Genomic DNA, 4,046 nt, shown 5'->3' with positions numbered 1-4,046 from the left:
TGGCTGTCTGTTATTTGTGTGTGTGTTTAATCGCAGGTTTTTGTCAGAATAATTGTGTATAAGTTATCACGCAACTTGTTTTCTCATGAGTTTAGGTTGCCCTGCGAGAAGACAAAAGGCCTACCGCTTGTAAACCTCCACTGTGTGCGAGGGGAAGCGACGTGGAGGTGTCGGTTTCTTTGATCTTTTGGACAGCGAATTCTAAAAACAGAGAGGGGGCAAACCTGACACCACTCCAAGCACCTTTTTTGTTTGAACTGTTTATGACCCAATCCAGCGGCTGTTTATGGCCCCTCCCCTTATAAGATGTGACTTTAAGGTTTTACTACTTACGTATAAAATACTACATGGCCTAGCTCCATCCTATCTTGCCGATTGTATTGTACCATATGTCCCGGCAAGAAATCTGCGTTCAAAAGACTAATTCCTAAAGCCCAAAAAAAGTCTGCGGGCTATAGAGCGTTTTCCGTTCGGGCTCCAGTACTCTGGAATGCCCTCCCGGTAACAGTTCGAGATGCTACCTCAGTAGAAGCATTTAAGTCTCACCTTAAAACTCATCTGTATACTCTAGCCTTTAAATAGACCTCTTTAGACCAGTTGATCTGCCGCTTCTTTTCTTTTTTCTCCTATGTCCCCCCCTCCCTTGTGGAGGATGTCTGGTCCGATGACCATGGATGAAGTACTGGCTGTCCAGAGTCGAGACCCAGGATGGACCGCTCGCCTGTGTATCGGTTGGGGACATCTCTACGCTGCTGATCCGCATCCGCTTGGGATGGTTTCCTGTGGACGGGACTCTCGCTGCTGTCTTGGATCCGCTTTGAACTGAACTCTCGCGGCTGTGTCGGAGCCACTATGGATTGAACTTTCACAGTATCATGTTGGACCCGCTCGACATCCATTGCTTTCGGTCCCCTAGAGGGGAGGGGGTTGCCCACTTCTGAGGTCCTCTCCAAGGTTTCTCATAGTCAGCATTGTCACTGGCGTCCCACTGGATGTGAATTCTCCCTGCACACTGGGTGTGAGTTTTCCTTGCCCTTTTGTGGGTTCTTCCGAGGATGTCGTAGTCGTAGTGGTTTGTGCAGTCCTTTGAGACATTTGTGATTTGGGGCTATATAAATGAACATTGATTGACATTGATTGATTATAAGCAGCTGCAGGTGTTAAATAGGAATGCCCTCCTTAGAGTGTGGGGCGATACTGTACGAGGGTGCAGGTAGACGCGCTCTCATGAGCTGAATTTAATCCTGTCTCTGCTTGATTCCTTGCTTCTTGTCTTTGTTTATAGATAGTTCGGTGTTTGAACCTGACAGTTGTTGTTGTTGCGCTTTTTTCCTCATGGAATTTCAGATTAAACAACTTTGTGTTAGTTTTATATTTCTTTGTTTGAAAGGAGTCTGGACAACTTTGGGTTATGTCCATATTAATGTTTTACATTTATTTTTGTTATTGAATACAACTGGTGAAGGTGTCAACTTCAGCTATATCCATTGATTACCGTATACACTTTTTCTTTGGTATAATTTTTTTTAATGCCTTTTTGTCATAAAAACAAAACAGTAAAATATACATAATTTCCCCCAAAATTATTTTGAAGTAGAATATTTGCTGTGATGTAATCGGATCCGTCAATACGTCAATATTCAAAACCGCCGATTTTGATTAATTATTATTTTTTGATCAATGACAGTTAAAAAAAAAACACACTAAAATTCTTGGAGATTTAAAAGGGTCCCACTCATTAAATGTTAAATATAAGTCAAAAAAATGTTTTACCTTCAAATATGAAGTCTCCAGATCCTTTTATAGACTTGGACTTAGACAAACTTCAATGATCCACAAGGGAAATTGTTCCACACAGTAACTCAGTTACAAAAGATGGAAAGGATAATGCACAAAAAGAGGGCAACAATAAAAGGTATGAAGTAGACTAAAAATGTACCTTAATAACAATGTAAAATATATGTAATATTTACATATTTTATATACAGTATATTATATATACTGCCCACATGCAGTCCTCTCCAAGGTTTCTCATAGTCATCATTGTCACTGTCACTGCCGTCCCACTGGGGTGAGTTTTTCCTTGCCCTTATGTGGGCTCTACCGAGGATGTCTTTGTGATTTGTGCAGCCCTTTGAGACACTTGTGATTTAGGGCTATATAAATAAACATTGATTGATTGATATGTAATTTGTATTTGTTTTATTTTATTACTTCAGGTCTATCCGTTGATTAGAAGATTTTATGTTCAGATATTTTTAATGCTATTTTTATAGTTACACAATATTTTCCCCCAAAGTTTCAAAGTGGAATTTTTGATGTGAAGTAATTGGAGTCTTCAGCAGGTCAATAATTCATATCATTGATTCGGATTCATTTTTTTTTATTTATTTTTTTTTAGCAATGAAACTTAAAAAAGATATTTAGTGTCGATATTGCAACTTGTTCTCCTTACATGTCACTTTATTTTACTTTGTGTTTTTTATTCATAATAGTATTTTTTCGAACGCGTTAAAACAATTTAGGACGAACTGCGCATGCGTGTTGACTCTCCGACTAGCCGTAGAAAGCGAATGTCCTCAGGACGGAAAATGTCATACGTCAAACTGGTAAGATATCTTTTGTCATTATTTTTATGAATAACCTAAATTTTGTTTAGGTATTATTCCGACAATTAATCTCATACAGAAAATACAATAGTATTACAGAGTGTTCCACCACTTCGGAGGAAACGCTGCTATTCAAGCTAAATGCTAATGTTAGCACGTCGCTAATCCTTGGACAAATTTAACATAAAGGGAGATTATTCAACACTATCAATTTAAGACGTCAGCAAAATAGACGCTAAAATACATCGCTTCATGCCTGATGTGGTAACTTGTGTCACAAATGTTGTGTCTTCTTTTGTAGTTAATAGGACTTTATCTCCTCTATACTGTACCGTGTAATTGTCATGTATGTCGTCCTCCACCAGATGTCGCTGTGCGCCGCGGCTCCAGGCCTGACTTGCGCCACCTGCGAGGCCGTAAAGAAGAACACACAGCCGGCCATACGCCTTGACGAGGTGCCGCTGCTGCTCTGGCTGTTCAATTGTTCACTTTCTCTGCTAAATAGTTGACAAAACGGTCGATAATGTAATAAGTATGTTAATATAGTGTGTGCTTTAGGTAGGTAGCAACCTCATGACATACAGTCGTGGTCAAAAGTGTACATACACTTGTAAATAACATAATGTCATGGCTGGCTTGAGTTTCCAATCATTTCTACAACTCTTATTTTGTTGTGATAGAGTGATTGGAGCACATACTTGTTGGTCACAAAAAACATTTATGAAGTTTGTGAATTTATTACGGGGTCTACCATACCATATCATGTTAGACCCGCTCCACATCCATTGCTTTCGGTCCCCTAGGGGAGGGGGGGGGGGTTGCCCACATTTTAGGTCCTCTCCAAGGTTTCTCATAGTCATCATTGTCACTGGCGTCCCACTGGGTGTGAGTTTTTCTTGCCTACATGTGGGTTCTTCCGAGGATGTCGTAGTCGTAATGGTTTGTACAGTCCTTTGAGACATTTGTGATTTAGGGCTATATAAATAAACATTGATTGATTGATTGATTGATTGATTGACTTGCCAACCTTGAGACCTCCAATTTCGGGAGGTGAAGGGCAGAGTGTGGTTAAGAGGGGAGGAGTATATTTACCGCTAGATTCACCAAGTCAAGTATTTCATATACAAATATATACATATATACTAAAAGAAATACTTGGTTTTCAGTGTTCATTTATTTACACATTTACACACACATAACACTCATTACTCATTGTTGAGTTAAGGGTTGAATTGTCCATCCTTGTTTTTCTAACCACATGCATGTACAGTAGATGGCAGTATTGTCCTGTTTAAGAGTGTCACAACATTGCTTTTTAGGGCAGACGAACTGCTTTACGGTAGACGAAAACGGACTGCTGTTGTTGTGTGTTGTTACCGCGCTATGAGGACGTTAATGAAACTGCCTAACAATAAACCCACATAAGAAACCAAGAAC

General features: G+C 39.7%; 1 protein-coding gene across 3 annotated transcripts in view; it reads left to right on the top strand.

Moving 5' to 3' along the window:
* The first annotated feature begins 2,542 nt into the window (after positions 1-2,542).
* apoob (apolipoprotein O, b) overlaps positions 2,543-4,046 on the top strand; it is a 22,437-nt gene continuing 20,933 nt past the window's right edge. For all 3 annotated transcript variants that reach the window (XM_061921410.1, XM_061921411.1, XM_061921409.1), the window contains exons 1-2: positions 2,543-2,609; positions 2,975-3,064. In XM_061921410.1, the coding sequence (XP_061777394.1) occupies positions 2,574-2,609; positions 2,975-3,064 (126 nt within the window). In that variant the 5' untranslated portion in view covers positions 2,543-2,573. The remainder of the gene's footprint in view (positions 2,610-2,974; positions 3,065-4,046) is intronic.

The sequence above is a fragment of the Nerophis ophidion genome, linkage group LG15 (genome assembly GCF_033978795.1).
Source record: "Nerophis ophidion isolate RoL-2023_Sa linkage group LG15, RoL_Noph_v1.0, whole genome shotgun sequence".
NCBI lineage: Eukaryota > Metazoa > Chordata > Actinopteri > Syngnathiformes > Syngnathidae > Nerophis > Nerophis ophidion.
This window is presented reverse-complemented; position numbering and strand designations above follow the sequence as displayed.